General features: G+C 37.7%; 1 protein-coding gene across 1 annotated transcript in view; it reads right to left on the bottom strand.

Annotated features, from left to right (window-relative positions):
• ptprub (protein tyrosine phosphatase receptor type Ub) overlaps positions 1 to 15,550 on the bottom strand; it is a 253,128-nt gene that overhangs the window by 39,055 nt on the left and 198,523 nt on the right. Inside the window, exon 13 of the mRNA XM_016276630.1 lies at positions 13,657 to 13,693. Within this exon, the coding sequence (XP_016132116.1) occupies positions 13,657 to 13,693 (37 nt within the window). The remainder of the gene's footprint in view (positions 1 to 13,656; positions 13,694 to 15,550) is intronic.

Genomic DNA, 15,550 nt, shown 5'->3' with positions numbered 1-15,550 from the left:
ATTATTTTTTTCTAGCTGATGAACGATAAAACGTTGACAGCCAATCAGAATTCACCTGCTTAAGCTTGAGCGTTTAAAGCAACAGACAACTTAACTGCAGTGCACACTAATAATAAACAATGTCATTGTGTGTTGGTGTGGACATTAATATAATAATGTGGTCTTCTAATTCTAACCAGGTTAAACAAGACAGAACCAGGGTGAAAATATTTGGTGTGGCGATCAACCAAAAGGTGTGGTACTGACATGAGGTCAGCCGATCAAGGTCTTAAACCAGCTTTTACCAGCTAACAACCAAGTAAATCTGACACAAGCTGGATTTCTCAGCAGGTTTAGAAGAAATAAACAGACATTCAAATTGAAAAGCAGAAGGAGACCTTTGGTCATCCACTGACAGAGGCACAAGACAAAATTGACAATCTGAGAAAGCAAGTGAGAAAAGCATCTACAACATAGTCCTGAGTCAAAACCCAAAACACAGTCATGAGCCAAGGTGAATCCTGGCAATCCTGAGGGCTCCTTCAATCGCTCATGTTTCCCTACTGTACCATGCAGTTTGCACGCCTCCTCTGCGGCGCAAGTGCCAACTGCACCCGGTCAGCTATTTATCCCAGGCACCTGTCTCCACTGACAACGTGTGGGCAGGGGTCATTTCACAATCGGAGGCTCCTGGGGATAGCATGACTTTCTGTCACACCACAAAATGAGACTGTGTGATCCAAGAGAGAGAGTAAAGAGAAAGTGTGCATATGCAGCGGAGCCTGAGGCAAATTGCCCTGACCTGGACACGCAGCAGCTGGGCTATTTATACTCTTTCACACACTCATGCTTGTACGGGGATGTTTTGCATGTTTTTGTCTTGCTCTTTTCACAAAAACACTGTGAGGGGTTGTACAGCAAATCCTAATCCAACTAAAACGATTAAAGATCAAATATTAAAATGATATATACGATAAAAATGAATATATAACAATTTTAATATGTTGTCTTTACATTAAAAATACACAAATTGTTATATCCGTCTTTCGGAGGAGACTTTAAACCGAGGTCCTGATTCTCTGTGGTCATTAAAAATCCCATGGCACTTCTCGTAAAGAGTAGGGGTGTAACCCTGGTGTCCTGGCCAAATTGCCCCCCTGGCCTTTGACAATCATGGACTCCAAATAATCCCCAACCACTTGATTGGCTCTATGACTCTCTCTCCTCTCCACCTGTAGCTGGTGTGTGGTGAGCACACTGGCGCCGTTGTCCTGTGGCTGCCGTCACATCATCCAAGTGGATGCTGCACAGTGGTGGTGGTTGAGGAGAGAACCCCCCCACATGATTGTAAAGCACTTTGAGTGTACAACAATACACAATAAAGCGCTATATAAAAGCATCATTCATATATTTAAATATTACATACCAGATTATATAACCAACACTATGTGTTACGTAATTCAAATAAATATGAAATATAATGTTCTACACAAACATACATTAAAACTGTAGGAGGAATTACGGGAGACTCTTTGAGATGCAAAGCATAATTTATAAACAAGTGGTCCATGACACATAAAATCAAGCAGATATTTTCCTTGACGCAGACATTCAGCTGTTGATTAAAATGATATATACGATAAAAATGAATATATAACAATTTTAATGTTGTCTTTACATTAAAAATACACAAATTGTTATATCCGTCTTTCGGAGGAGACTTTAAACCGAGGTCCTGATTCTCTGGCCTTTGACAATCATGGACTCCTAATAATCCCCAACCACTTGATTGGCTCTATGACTCTCTCTCCTCTCCACCTGTAGCTGGTGTGTGGTGAGCACACTGGTGCCGTTGTCCTGTGGCTGCCGTCACATCATCCAATATTAAAATGATATATACGATAAAAATGAATATATAACAATTTTAATATGTTGTCTTTACATTAAAAATACACAAATTGTTATATCCGTCTTTCGGAGGAGACTTTAAACCGAGGTCCTGATTCTCTGTGGTCATTAAAAATCCCATGGCACTTCTCGTAAAGAGTAGGGGTGTAACCCTGGTGTCCTGGCCAAATTGCCCCCCTGGCCTTTGACAATCATGGACTCCAAATAATCCCCAACCACTTGATTGGCTCTATGACTCTCTCTCCTCTCCACCTGTAGCTGGTGTGTGGTGAGCACACTGGCGCCGTTGTCCTGTGGCTGCCGTCACATCATCCAAGTGGATGCTGCACAGTGGTGGTGGTTGAGGAGAGAACCCCCCCACATGATTGTAAAGCACTTTGAGTGTACAACAATACACAATAAAGCGCTATATAAAAGCATCATTCATATATTTAAATATTACATACCAGATTATATAACCAACACTATGTGTTACGTAATTCAAATAAATATGAAATATAATGTTCTACACAAACATACATTAAAACTGTAGGAGGAATTACGGGAGACTCTTTGAGATGCAAAGCATAATTTATAAACAAGTGGTCCATGACACATAAAATCAAGCAGATATTTTCCTTGACGCAGACATTCAGCTGTTGCACTATTCATTGATTTGGCAAAGGCGACCAGGTGTGTTGCCACAACAATTTAGAAAAAAATCCTGATAATCTCATGCAAACAACCAGTGACATGGCTCCAAGAAGCCAGCAAATGGCTATTTAAACTAATAACTGGTTACTTGCCAATGAGGCCATGTCTGCTTAGTCAAATCCGCAGTGGGAGTCCTACATCTTTGTTGATGAGGGACTAGAGATCATCTTACTCTGCCTAGTGTTAGTGCTTCCTTAATGTCTCTGTGGCCTGAAAGTTACAGGGCCCTATGAAAAAGAGAGTGAGCTAAGGCCTGAGGAAAAGGGTTTAGGGTTCCATGCAAGGCCAAGGCTAAAAATAAGTCATAAGCATGTGGAGGGATGTGGGGCAGCAAGAAAAAGAATTTGCCATGGCGCTCTCTGCTCCCTCAACAGCCAAAGGCAGTTTCAAAACTTCCCTGTCTTTGTGACAATGGCTCACTCAAAATTGAAGAGCTTTGTTTTTTTTGCTTTCATTCCATTGACTGGAGTTATAGTATGGCATTGGATTGTACGCATATAATAATAAAAAATTTACATTATGGCATTATGTACTCACTCTCATGTGGTTCCAAACCTGCATGAGTTTACTTCTTCAGAGGAAAACAAAAGGAGAAATTCTAAAAATTGTGCTTCTTGTTGTTTTCCATGGAATTACATTTTGTTGAATGCAAAAAGCATCATTAAAGTATCTTAAAAGTAGTTCACGTCTTCCTCAAAAGCATGTTGTATAGAACTGGATCAGTCCAAATTAAGAAAGAATCATTCACTAAAAAACTCAAAACAATGATTAATTCAACATTTTTTTGTGAATAACTTAAATTCCAGTCTGTTTCTCTAACAATCCTATTGTATAACTTCCGAAAACGTGTAATATTGCATAAGGATTAGACTACTACTAATAATGGACTACTTCTATGATAACTGAAAAGCCTTTTTAAGCTTAAAAGCCTCAGTACTCAGTGTAACTGCATGGAAAAGAAGAAAGTCACACAGGTTTGTAACTATATGAGAGTGGGTAAATAATCAAATATTTTTGGTTGGAGGGAGAATAGTTTATTTAAAGTAGCATAATTTAGACCACTTCCTTTCCCTTCCAATCCAAAGCAACTTTCTATGTGACAGATTTTAGATATCTGAAGACAACAGAGACTATACTTTCTCAAACCCCCCCATAGAGATCCCACATTACTCTAGACTTGAGAAGTCAGACTCCCACAGGAATCTTTTATAAAGAGCCCAGCTATGAATTATCTTAGAAGAAACCATCTCCTTTTATATAGTATAGTGCTTTTGGTGCACATCTTCACAGGCACAGATTTGCATCTAAGGCACCAATACAGTCTAAACTAATAACTGGTTACTTGCCAATGAGGCCATGTCTGCTTAGTCAAATCCACAGTGGGAGTCCTACATCTTTGTTGATGAGGGACTAGAGATCATCTTACTCTGCCTAGTGTTAGTGCTTCCTTAATGTCTCTGTGGCCTGAAAGTTACAGGGCCCTATGAAAAAGAGAGTGAGCTAAGGCCTGAGGAAAAGGGTTTAGGGTTCCATGCAAGGCCAAGGCTAAAAATAAGTCATAAGCATGTGGAGGGATGTGGGCCAGCAAGAAAAATTATTTGCCATGGCGCTCTCTGCTCCCTCAACAGCCAAAGGCAGTTTCAAAACTTCCCTGTCTTTGTGACAATGGCTCACTCAAAATTGAAGAGCTTTGTTTTTTTGCTTTCATTCCATTGACTGGAGTTATAGTATGGCATTGGATTGTACGCATATAATAATACAAAATTTACATTATGGCATTATGTACTCACTCTCATGTGGTTCCAAACCTGCATGAGTTTACTTCTTCAGAGGAAAACAAAAGGAGAAATTCTAAAAATTGTGCTTCTTGTTGTTTTCCATGGAATTACATTTTGTTGAATGCAAAAAGCATCATTAAAGTATCTTAAAAGTAGTTCACGTCTTCCTCAAAAGCATGTTGTATAGAACTGGATCAGTCCAAATTAAGAAAGAATCATTCACTAAAAAACTCAAAACAATGATTAATTCAACATTTTTTTGTGAATAACTTAAATTCCAGTCTGTTTCTCTAACAATCCTATTGTATAACTTCCGAAAACGTGTAATATTGCATAAGGATTAGACTACTACTAATAATGGACTACTTCTATGATAACTGAAAAGCCTTTTTAAGCTTAAAAGCCTCAGTACTCAGTGTAACTGCATGGAAAAGAAGAAAGTCACACAGGTTTGTAACTATATGAGAGTGGGTAAATAATCAAATATTTTTGGTTGGAGGGAGAATAGTTTATTTAAAGTAGCATAATTTAGACCACTTCCTTTCCCTTCCAATCCAAAGCAACTTTCTATGTGACAGATTTTAGATATCTGAAGACAACAGAGACTATACTTTCTCAAACCCCCCCATAGAGATCCCACATTACTCTAGACTTGAGAAGTCAGACTCCCACAGGAATCTTTTATAAAGAGCCCAGCTATGAATTATCTTAGAAGAAACCATCTCCTTTTATATAGTATAGTGCTTTTGGTGCACATCTTCACAGGCACAGATTTGCATCTAAGGCACCAATACAGTCTGTGTCTGCATAAGGCTGATAACAATATTAAATATACATCATTCTTTAGATGTCGACAGTGAAGGGATCTGATCTAGATTTACTATGTCTACAATTAAATGCTCTAAAAAACAAACCTCATTTCCAAAAATGGTGAGACAGTCTAACTGTATAAAATCAAAATTTAACACTTTATAATAACGTTCAGTTGTAAGTCATTTATAAGTGATTAGTTAGTGGTGAACTAATAATTTGAATAAACATTCATAAACGATTAATAAGTGATATGCTAACAATTTGTGCATGTTTTGATTAATTTACAAGTCATTTATAAGTAAAAACATGACTATGCGTTCATAAATCATCAATAAGTGATATGCTAATGATTTACAAGTCATAAGTTATCTTAAAAAATAGCATCATGAAATAATCAAACAGATCCTTATTAAATGGTTAATAGTTACTAGTTTATATATTAGCACAATATATCAGCACAGACTTGTGTTCTTTGTGGAGTGTGTGGGATCTAGTGATAATGTGAACCGGTTTTACCCTCCACACAACGGAAGGTTTGTAAAACATTTACAACTGATGAGTAGTTTACACTTTAGACTAGGCGATGCAGAAAGTGTTGTAAATGCCTTGTATACACCTCAGATCATTTGTAACAGGTAAGAAAAATCTACAAATGATGTGTAACGCATTTACAAGTGATGAGTAGTTTACACTTTAGATTAGGGGATGCAGAAAGCTTTGTAAATGATTTATTCATGCATTTACACAACAGGCTTTGAATACTTTGTAGTGTGTACTGCAGCGTAAAGGCTCACTAGTGAGGGTTTAGACAGATGTCTTCTCTGACACACATGGAGTATTTTAACGCTGTGCACCTGATGTGGTCTTCAGTGGAGGGTAAAACCGGTTCACATTATCATCCCCCACACTCCACACAGAACACAAGTCTGTGCTGATGAGAGAAAGGGTTTAACACAGCCCACTGGAATCCCCTGACTGTAAGTCATTTACACATGTTTATTCACTTGACAGCAAATCATTTATTATTCTTTAAAAAAAAAATAGTTTCAGCATAATTGCATTTATGTGCTTTTTAACAGACCAGCTTACAACTTTAACGAAACGTACAAAAATGATATACCGATCATTTACTAATGGTTTGATCATCATTTGTTAATCATGAACAAATGATGATCAAACCATTAGTAAATGATCGGTATGATATGATTTCAATGAATAATAAGTGATTAATAATATATTAACTAGTAACTTATTAACCATTTACTATGCATCGGTTTTATTTTTTCATTATATGCTATTTTTTAAGATAACTTACGACAGATTTGTAACTCATTAGTATATTACTTAATAATCATTTGTGAATGTATAGTCATGTTTTGTAAATGATTAGTTCATCATTATCTAATCACTTGTAAGCGATTTATAACTTAATCTACAAAACATAGATAAAAATATTAACATATTAACATAACTTGACAGATTTGTAAATCATTAGTATATTACTTAATAATCATTTATGAACAGTCATGCTTTGTAAAATATTAGTTAATCATTAACTAATCACTTATAAATGACTTACAACTGAACGCTATTATAAAGTGTTACCCAAAATTTTAATGAAAAAAGCAGAAATCAATGAATGCAAAAACATTTTTGAAATTTACAAATATGTTTTTTATATTATTATTATTATAATTTTTTTTTTTTACTGTTATTTCATTTATTGTGTCAAGCAAAATATTTCAGAATCCTTAAAGACAAATTCATCTGAGAAGCAAAATCACATTTGATTTGTTTGGAGAGAATTTATCCTGGATGTTCTTTTTTGTTTTGTAGAAAATAAGCCTCAGTCAATTTTAACATTTTATTTTTAAAAGACCAGCCAATTGAACAATATAAAACACAAAACACATTGCTTCTCATGTGTTTTAAGTATGCTCAGATATTTTCTTTTACTGTTAAACAAAACAAAGACTAATGCAGGATATTGTGTCAACATAATAGCTCTACCATAACATGCAAGTTCAATATTCCAAACACAAGATATGCAAGTTCATGCATAATCGCCACAATAAAAGCTACATCACAAGTTCTTAATGAGGTATTAAATGTATTCATTGCATGAAATATAGATGGGAAAACATCCATTAAAGTTTGATGCAAACCTGATCAGATTTTTATCGTCGTGCTGACTTTCCTTTCAGAATATCAATTAAGCCCAACACAGGCATGAAATTTGTTTCAAGATTAATGTGAGCACCTGCCGAGTGCACCAAAAGTGGAAATTAGCACTTGGAGTTACAACGAAAGTCTATTGTTATGTGAAGATTGCCATGGGAAGGTTAATTAAACTGTCACCTGTGCACTGAAATGGGAATCTTGGCAGCTTAGTTTTGTAAAACTATGTAATTCGGTTGCATTTTGAGAACATCAGGGTGTCAATTTTCTTCTGGACCTTGAGTCTTGATTCATATGACAATTTCGTGGCCAATCAAAAGCAACAACCTCAATTACGGATTTTCTTGACAAGCTGGATTCCTTCTTATCTTATAAACCCTTTATAAGAGACCCTACAAGAAGTAAAGGTAGTGAAACAGTTTCCTGTCCTTCTGTTTGTTAGCACTCTGTTTGTCAATTTGTTTAATCGTTCTTTCCTATTGAGGAAGTCGAGAGAGCTCCATTCTGTTCATCAATATGTTGGCGTGTGAGCCCACATCCCAAATGTGTGTCTGTCTTTGCCCACTGAGCAGATGGGATGACAAAACTGCCCTAAAATGTCCACTGCGTCTCTTGGCTTCATGCTCGGAAGGCTAGTCGTCACCCTCATTACTTAGTCTAAAAAAAAGTGCCAGGTCGATTTAACTGGGAGGCTGTGCTCACTAGCGGCAAAGACTACAATACCATCCTGCCCATACTGATCCATGATGGCGTTCGATAGAAAGGAGTGTGGTTCTTTCTTGTAGCTTTGACAGAAATCTATGCCTCATGAACCTTTTCATCTTTCTCTGAGGAGCCTGACAGGTGGTAGCATGTATTGACAAGCACAGGTGATTCCATCAGTGGTGTTTGATGTGAAGGTCTTTCTCCTGAGCGGACAGGGACCCGAAAACTGATCTCTCTCTCTCTGTCCGCGTGCTGCAGCGTGTCTGCTCCGAGACTGCCCGCCCCAGACAAATCTGCTTTGATATAGTTCACTCCCCTACCGCAAGAAACCAAAACAAACATGATGAAAGAGTGACCTGTTCTCCGTTAGTGCCCTTGTCTCCAGAAGAGAAAGGGGAGGGGTAGGGGGCCATATAAGGGAAAAATCTGTGTGTCTAGACACAAAATTTCTCTGTAAATCAATACACATCCCAAAGCTGCTTTGCCCTTTAGGGAATCCACGGATGCTTGCAACTTGTGTCGGAATTCTGAGCTCTAGGGGGAAAAAAGTGCATGTGTAAGATTATCTAGTGAACCATTATGAAGTGTTTCTCAGTGGTACAGCTCTGAGAGGTTTGAGCAATGACCACAGAGCTGGACTACTGACCTGGAAGAGGGGAACCACTTTGATATCAAAACCTGGACTGGCAGCGTCCCTCGGTCACTATTTGAATGTTGAAACACTGAAATCTCTGAGGCTACATTCACACTGACAGTGTTTGGGATTGCTGAATTTACTGAAAGGTGTAAGTCTCAAGATGTCCTGTTCACACAGTCGTTTATAGTAAGAGCTTGAAGACTTTCTGTATGAACACCCTGTTGTAAAAACCAGCAAATACTGGTTAGATATGTTTTGAAGCATGGTAGCTTGTTTGAGCTGGTTCTTAGCTGGTCAGGAGCTGGTTTAAGCTGGTCCTGAGCAACTAGCTCCTGCTCAGGACCAGCTTAAACCAGCTCATGACCAGCTAAAGACCAGCTTAAACCAGTTCCCATGCTTCAAAACATACCTAACCACATATGCTGTTTTTTGAACAGGGCATGCAATGGAAGTAAAGCCTGTATTCTATTCGAGACCATCACCTCTAACAATATCAAAGATGGTGAGATAAACAAAACTTTAAAGTCTTCTCACTAAAGAAATGAAAAAAGTCCAATTGTGAGTTCATCCATCACATTTTAACTAGCCTCCAGAAGCTTTTTATAGTAGACAGTGGCGCAAACTGATGGGAGAAAACCTTCAGCTGACAGGCCCAATTGCATCTTTGTAAGCTACCAAAATCACACAAGAAACCTGAAACACTTAATAGACACTTAAGTAAAACTTGGAGTGGCTCTCTCGCGTTGAATGAATTGAAGATTAATTGGCCAATCCAATTTCTGTTTACACACCATGGGTTTTCCGGAAATGAGTGAGTCCTGAAAATGTAACAGTGTGTGAGTTTGGTTAGACCCTGTAAGAAAAAAAAATCGTAGACCAACAGAAAAGGTACTGGTACAGGTATATGACAACATCTGTTAAGTTTACTGACATTTCCTTCATTTCTAAAACACAACACAATGCAAGGACTCATCGAAGTATGACAAGCGTATTCTGCTGCTGCGAGAACTTGGCCCAAATCTCTTTAAGAAGTTTTAATAACATATTTTAAATCAGTGATAAAATCTGACAACAATGACTTAATTTAGTTCAAATGATGAAATCAAAACAATTCTCAGGCTAGTCCTGCTAATGAAAATACACATTCTAGTGCAGGGTTCCTCAATAGGCGGCCCACGGGCAATATCCGGCCTGTGAGAAAATTTTTTTTGGCCCGTGCTAATTTCAAATAATGTGGCATGAAAATTCAAACGCAGTACGACGCAACAAAATACAATAGAACCCATTATAATCGGTGATGCTACCTACACTGGATGCGGCGCGACACGACAAATCCCCGACAGTAAACTGCTGACTCGTTCTATTTATGACGTACTGACACAAAGTTCAATTGATTTGAAATGCTTTGTCGCGTCCAGTGATACGATGTGACAGCAAAAACATGGCGAGTGTGAAGAAAAGAAAAGTGGACATGGAAAATAGATGATTTAAATGTGAATGGACTGAACAGTTTTGAGTGAGTGAGTGACTAATACCATCTTTGTTATGGAATAAACGTGTTGGTTCGCAGTGTAATTTATTTTTAAGATCTGAGGTAAAATATCTATTGTTGCATTCACTATAGCTATAAAGATCACACAAAATAATATTCAAACTCACATTAGACAATTTTAACATTGAATAAAGCACATAATCATTTACTGAGATTATCACTGTCATATTTTGTATGTTGTTCCTGCGGTGATGTCGCAGAAAATAAAAAAACATTTCTAAAATAGAATCCCGTGTCGCTGTCACAGGTGGTTAGGACAAAAACTACTAAAATATACTTTTTATTGCTTCGCGTTGCGTCTGGTTGGGACACACGTTGTTACAGTTTGATTGTTTTTAATATTCAACAGGCAAAGTTCTTCTGTATCCAGGGGCGTAAATTTAATCAAACAGTAGGGGGACAATAAACTAAAATTCTCAAGAGCAATTTTTGAAGGGGACACAAATAATACAGCTAAAATTGTACTTGTAAGGATATGTATACACAGAAGAAAGCCTTACTACTATTAGTGCAGAAGGGAGACTGCGCCAAATTAGACAACTTCAAGCTGTAGTGGTTGCGCCGCGACACAGCACTCGTGTCCATTGTAGACATTACTATCCGTCACCGTGTTGCCAAGTCCGCGGTTTTCCCGTGGAATTGGGATACTTTATCACTGTTGCGGGTTGTTTTTCATATCCGCGGGTTGAAGCGACCCCAATAATGTGTATTTTATCCCCCGGAACGCGATTTTTACCGGGGGACCCCCTCGAAACGCGGATAGTTTGGGTTAGTTTTGAGTAGCAATTGAGCGGATTTTGTTATGAAAACCTGGCAACCTTTTCCGTCAAGCAGGTAACATTATTATTGTTAACAAAGCGACTCATTGAAAAATACATTGGCATTATCTGTATTAAAGAGAAAATAATCACTTCATCCGATGTTTAAGTGAATAAAATAGCCTTGAAAACCTTACTTACTGGAGTTCCATAACTATTAGCTTTGGTCTCTCTCACCAGACTTGTGTGTGTGTGTGTGTGTGTGTGTGTAGGTGATGTAAAAGAGGAAAGCAGGCATTTGGACCAAATCACCAAATGAGGCAAGGGAGGGGGAGACTCAAAATGTTTTTAAACTTAAAATGCATTTTTGCCCCGTTTGTGTTGTTTTACTAAAACAGTGGGCATTAAAATATTTAATCGCGATTAATCGCATGATTGTCATGAGTAACTTCATCGCACCTTTTTATCTGTTCTAAATGTACCTTAAATTAATACTTTTCGAGTTTTAATACTCTAATCAACATGGGCATGGACAAATATGGATGCTTTATGCAAATGTATGTTTATTATTAGTGAAACCATAGTCAACATAGAGTATGAAGACTAGACATGTTTCAAAGGTCATAGATGTTAGAGGTAAAAGAACTTGTTCATGTCTATTAGACACATGAAAAAAAAGAACATAGAAATACCAGGTTCCCATTACTTCTCTTTATTTGCACTGAGCTATTTACTTACACAAGCCTGTTTACATTATTTGCAGGACAGGGCAGCTCACTTCTTCTGAACATGCAAAATGTACATTTATTATTTATTAATACATTTGTTTGCCTTTCTGTGCCCACATACTGTATTTTGATGCAGCTAAATTCTCAATAAACTGTTTCATTTATATAATTTACTGTTTCTGTTGTCAGACAATGGAATGAATATGAAATAGTGACAGAACTGCGATCCATTAAAAGACTACATTACTAGCTCTCCCTTCCAAGATGTTAACCTGCACAAAAATCCTGATTTATAATCGAGCCGTCGTCTGATGAAATCAAATACACATAAGATAAAGACAATAGCTGTGCTGTGATTTCGGCTATACTTGCATGTAAAATTAGAGAAGCAACATAATATCTGGCTTAACTGAAAGCGCTGCTCCTCTGCCGCTCGCTAAACAGAGCAGACGCAGATAGAGAGGTGTGTGCGCAGCGGGAAACAAGAGACCTTGCGCTCGCACGGCAGTACTGGCGAGTCTCAGAAACAAAATAAGGTTTGGGTAAACCCTACAGATTTGTCGCTATGCACTTTTTTGAGAAAAAAAAAGTAGCAAAAGGGGTCCGAAAAGTTGCTAAATCGCTAAGTTGGCAACTGTGCATCTCCATTTCTCCAACTATGGGTTAGGCCACGAGTCAAACGGAAAATGCGCGCTGCGTTAATCACGTGCTAATAAAATTAGTGCCATTAAAATACATTTGCGTTAACGTGATAGCCCTAATATATATATATATATATATATATATATATATATATATATATATATATATATATAGAAGCAACATAATATCTGGCTTAACTGAAAGCGCTGCTCCTCTGCCGCTCGCTAAACAGAGCAGACGCAGATAGAGAGGTGTGTGCGCAGTGGGAAACAAGAGACCTTGCGCTCGCACGGCAGTACTGGCGAGTCTCAGAAACAAAATAAGGTTTGGGTAAACCCTACAGATTTGTCGCTATGCGCTTTTTTGAGAAAAAAAAGTAGCAAAAGGGGTCCGAAAAGTTGCTAAATCGCTAAGTTGGCAAGTGGCCCTTGGCTTGGCATTGTTGGCAGAATTTGGCCCTTGGCAAAAACTAATTGAGGAACTCTGTTCTAGTGTAAACAATAAGGTGATTGGCCTTTGTTATTCTAAGGCAGGGCTTCCTACAACTGCTGCAATAGTTGTATCAATAAAAGCAACCAACTCTAAAGCAGAACTACAGATGCCATATTTAACGTTACAATTTCTCCCATTCAAGTGGTCTATCTCCACCCCTTTTGATGTCTCAGATGCTAAAATCGACACTGAAGCACCATCCGCCTGCAGCAAACTGTTAGTTCCTGTGGGATCTGGAGCTAGAATGCTGATGACAACTTGGAAAAGCTGTGGCCCTCAGGCATGTACATTGTGAATAAGTAAATAGCAAATAAGCTGAAAAACCTACACTTGTGCAGTCAGAATAACAACATCCATCCAATCCACTGCAATTTTTATGTTTTACTGTTTGTGGCCACTCTATCATACTTTAACTTGTTTACAAACTCTTTACATTCACTTCATGTTAAAGGGGTAATGTCGTCATTTTAAGGGCCTCTTTCACTGACCCTTCAATAAAATGAAATCTGAATGTAAACCCATTGTCAAAAAGACAAAAATATGTATTTTAAAATCCCACTCATAATTACTCAATCATAATTACAAATTATTTATTTATTTTTTAATATTAAATTGTTTCATGCCTGGTAAGAAACATTTATAGTCTAAATTTATGCAAACCCTCAGTACGTTGATTTCGACCCTGTATAGGTCAATTCACCTCACTCTGTCCTTCAAAAAAACATTTTCACAAAAAACTGCAAAGTACTTCTACAAAGAACACGTTCTGTAGCATCAGCATTGAATAACTCACCTTTACGGGCGATGCGGATGCAGTTTATTCTAGTTTCCTGTGAGAAAAGAGAACAGAGATGCAGTGTCACGCTGTGGGAAACAGTCAAACGGCAGAAATAAGACAGTCTGATACCTGATGAGAAGTCAAATGGGCTCACACTGACTTTTGCTGATTCAACAACAGCATGAATGCCAGTAAAAGAGTAAAAATACATTTAAAAACAGCACCGTGTCTCACTCACCTACGCTATTGTGTGTGTGTGTGTACTTTTCGAGTGTGGCGATAAGATATAAGCCTTTAATGTACAGAAAATGGCAGCGGAAGACAAAAGAGGCGGGGGGGATGACTTCCAGCCAGGAGAGAATTATAAAAAGGAATTAATTTGTTCAAAATCACAGTTGATGACATACTGGTGTTATGAAAACGACCTTTGTCAAATAGCGCTAATGAGATCCGAGCCCATAATCCAATTCCGGCCTGCCACCTCGACGAGAAGATGCATTATCAAATTAAGATTTACAGATGCTAATTTGGGCATTATGGAACAATTATGCAAATCTTCCCATCCGGAAAAGGAGTGAGCGGCCTCTGCTCAAACTGCGGCTGAATTGCTTTTTTTAATTGAAAATTCAATCCAAACTGCCTTGGCTCCTAAAGCCTGTCATAACCCTATATCATCTCAGAAAACACAAAAGGGAAAGCGAGGCCGGTAGGAAGAGGAAAAAAGGTAGAGAGGGACTCGCATTGATATTTCAAGAGAGGGAAGAGGGACACACATAGATATTTTAGCCCCCCTAAAACATCCACACGCTTAAAAATGTCATGTAGGCCAATCCAGGCTTTCCGAGAAACTCATCTTTATCTGTTTCAGCAGCCATCATTGAGATGCAAGTGTGCCATGGCTCCCAATACACACTCTCCCATGAGAGCATATCGCAGGGATAAAGCAAACACTGCCTGTTTTCTCCAAGCACAGAGCCGGTCCTAGATGTCACACTGTGAGAAGTCATAGCTCACCATGCGTGTGAGAAAAGACTGACCCCGAATGACAGGCGAGAGACAGCCAGTGGGCTTTGATCAGACAGACGCAGACACAAAGCTTTAAGCTTCCCTGCTCTATTTAATCAAATTTGTGGGAACGGTCATGGCAGGCACTGCAAAAGGGGATCTGTCAGCAAACTCAAGCTAAGTAAATGAATTATGAGCACTATAAATATAACAGGCCCAGGGAGGCATGGGAAAGGAACTTATTAGAAAGCTCCTACTTGGTTCAGAGAAGACGAAAGGAGGCATGCAAGAAAAAGAGAGGGGGGAAATAAGAATGAATGTTATTTTCCATAGGAAATGAGGCCTCCCAAATCAATTGTGCTACTGTAATGTGAAAAAAATTAATCTAGTCTAATTGTGAGTGATATTGTGGTTTACAAAAGTATAAACATCATGGAAGTATAAATGTTAGTGCCTTTATGCTGAAAAAAAACCAATGAATCATAGCATAAATATTTAAAGTAAAAAAATACTGATTTAAAGTCATGAGAAATACCATTGAAAGTAGGAACAACAAAAAAGTAAAAGATAATACATTTTATTGAAAAATAAGTTTTGATGAAAGATGAATTGTCATGAAAAATTCACAATGCAAAAAATGTAATCTATTTATTGAATAATGCATAAATATTTGAAGATACAACTTTTTTTGTGTTTTTTTTAAATATATATACATATATATATATATATACACACATACACACACACACATTTATATATATATATATATATATATATATATATATAGCATACACACTGAACAAAATTATAAACGCAACACTATTGTTTTTGCCCCCATTTTTCATGAACTGAATTCAAAGATCTAAGGCTTTTTCTATAATCCATCCCCCTCACAGGTGTGGCA

Source organism: Sinocyclocheilus grahami, unplaced genomic scaffold (assembly GCF_001515645.1).
Source record: "Sinocyclocheilus grahami isolate Dianchi unplaced genomic scaffold, SAMN03320097.WGS_v1.1 scaffold104.1, whole genome shotgun sequence".
NCBI lineage: Eukaryota > Metazoa > Chordata > Actinopteri > Cypriniformes > Cyprinidae > Sinocyclocheilus > Sinocyclocheilus grahami.
This window is presented reverse-complemented; position numbering and strand designations above follow the sequence as displayed.